Source organism: Plectropomus leopardus, unplaced genomic scaffold (genome assembly GCF_008729295.1).
Source record: "Plectropomus leopardus isolate mb unplaced genomic scaffold, YSFRI_Pleo_2.0 unplaced_scaffold23263, whole genome shotgun sequence".
Classification (NCBI taxonomy): domain Eukaryota; kingdom Metazoa; phylum Chordata; class Actinopteri; order Perciformes; family Serranidae; genus Plectropomus; species Plectropomus leopardus.
In genome coordinates this window covers 72-2,154 of record NW_024625229.1, presented here as the reverse complement: position 1 = coordinate 2,154, position 2,083 = coordinate 72, and the positions used below count along the sequence as shown (strand labels likewise).

The window sequence follows — 2,083 nt, the reverse complement described above, 5'->3', positions numbered from 1 at the left end:
TGTTTTTCTGTCATTACTTGGTGTGTTTTAACAAATAATAACAATATACTTTGACAATTTTTATCTATATATATAATTTATTTTTATTTATTTATTTATTTTTTAACGAAACAGGTTTTGAAGACATGTTTCACCAAAATTACACCATATCACAGCCAGCAACTGTAAAAACAACAAAAATTATTGTTGGATATTGTTATTATTTGTTAAAACACACCAAGTAATGACAGAAAAACAGAATACAGACTGTCACCATTCAGACCTTGAGTGAATAAATCTGTGTTACTTAAGGTAACACATGTGTACACTGTGTACTTACACTTGAGCCACATGCATTATTCCTCCGATAATGCGACAGTGACCTCTTTGTAACACCATGTATGTGCGTGTCTGTGTGTGTCTGTGTGTGTGTGTCTCCCTCTGTAGGTGGGCTCACAGCGGTTCAGTGTTAACATGCCCCATAAGTTCAGTATCCACAACTACAAGGTCCCCACGTTCTGCGACCACTGTGGCTCCCTGCTGTGGGGCCTCATGAGGCAGGGCCTGCAGTGCAAAGGTGAGTTCATGTACTGTGGGGAATTCACAGCATCAGTGCACACTGGATGCAGTTAGAGATGCTTGTGTTTTGCAACCTCCTTGGAGTCTAAGTTTGCATTTGTGCATTGGTTGTGGACAAATTAGAGAAATGTCTTAATAAATGTTGATTTATTTTATAAAAGAACTTTTAAGTAAGACTGAAATGCAACACGTTTTCATAACAGTTTAATAAAAAATGCCAACAATGCTTGTTTTTTTCTTAGTATTATGTAAAGTTGGTGAACAGATTTAAAAGTAAAGTGGTAAAATGTTAGGTCAAGGTATTACTTTTTGTGGCTGATTTTGGAAATTAATTTAGAGGATTTTCTAACTTCTTTTGTCCGCCCTCACGCCATCGATAGTTGTGGCCAGAGGTGTTATGTTTGAAGGGTTTCTGTCCATCCCATTCAGGTGAGCGCAATATCTCAAGGACACCTTGAGGGAATTTCCTTGTATTTGACACAAACGTCTGTTTGGTTCCTTAAGTACATTTCATTCTTGAGAACATAAAATCCCACACTGTGTACGAAGGCCTACATTAGAGAGTCAGCCATTTATTATCCATCTAAAATGATGTCTTTTTTAATCGAATTATTTGTACACAGCTATGAATCAGTATATATTTAGTCTTAAAAGACGCAAGGAGAGATCCCGTGCAGCTGGCAGAGGAGCCGCTCACTGTGATTACTCTGAGCTGCATGCATGTGACTCTGTTACACATTTGTCTTGATGGACTGAGTAAGTTGCTAAATTTGTCACGTCACTTTTTTGCAATAAAGTCACTAAGAGGGTCTGAAAAGTCGCTAAGAAGGGGGCATCAAAAAGCTTCTGCCTACATGCAACGTGAACCAGGCATGTAGATTTATTTACATCTGACTGGACGGTCTCCGGTCGATTGATCGCTGCATCTCTGAATTTAAATCTTTCATATATCGAACATGATTTCTTTTCATAGGAAATACCATGAGTAAGTAGGCAGGGTTTTATACTTTATCGTTGGACACGCCTTTGCTATTGATCACACCTTCCAGCTCAATTTCATATCTTTAACTACGAGGTAACGTTTAAAACAGTCCAGTGTTTGAGCCAGAAAGCCCTTTGAGTTTAACCTGAAGCGTTTTCATGTGTTTCTGTTGTTTTGCAGTGTGTAAGATGAATGTGCACAGGCGGTGTGAGACCAATGTAGCTCCTAACTGCGGTGTGGACGCCCGAGGAATCGCCAAGGTCCTGTCTGACCTGGGAGTCACACCTGACAAGATCTCCAACACCGCACAGCGCAGGAGGAAGGTAACGAGTCTTTCTCACGAACACAGATGTTTCAGTTTATAAGATTTTATTTCAACATTTAACAAATACAAGCAGGAAAAAAATGCAGTTTTTATTCATCACCTGTGCATCAAATGTCTTTTTTAAAAACATTCATAAATATAAAAGTGAAAATAAAAATTAAAGCTTTGATATTCTGCAGCTGGATTTTATAACACCATCTCCCTAAAATAAAAAATCC

At 38.3% G+C, this 2,083-nt stretch overlaps 1 protein-coding gene across 1 annotated transcript; it reads left to right on the top strand.

Moving 5' to 3' along the window:
* Positions 1-426: 426 nt before the first annotated feature.
* Positions 427-1,863, top strand: LOC121966142 (protein kinase C epsilon type-like; the record flags this gene model as incomplete). Its single annotated transcript, XM_042516252.1, has 2 exons — positions 427-556; positions 1,721-1,863. Coding segments are annotated over 2 exons (273 nt in total), but the record flags the coding sequence as incomplete, so codon positions are not given.
* Positions 1,864-2,083: the final 220 nt, after the last annotated feature.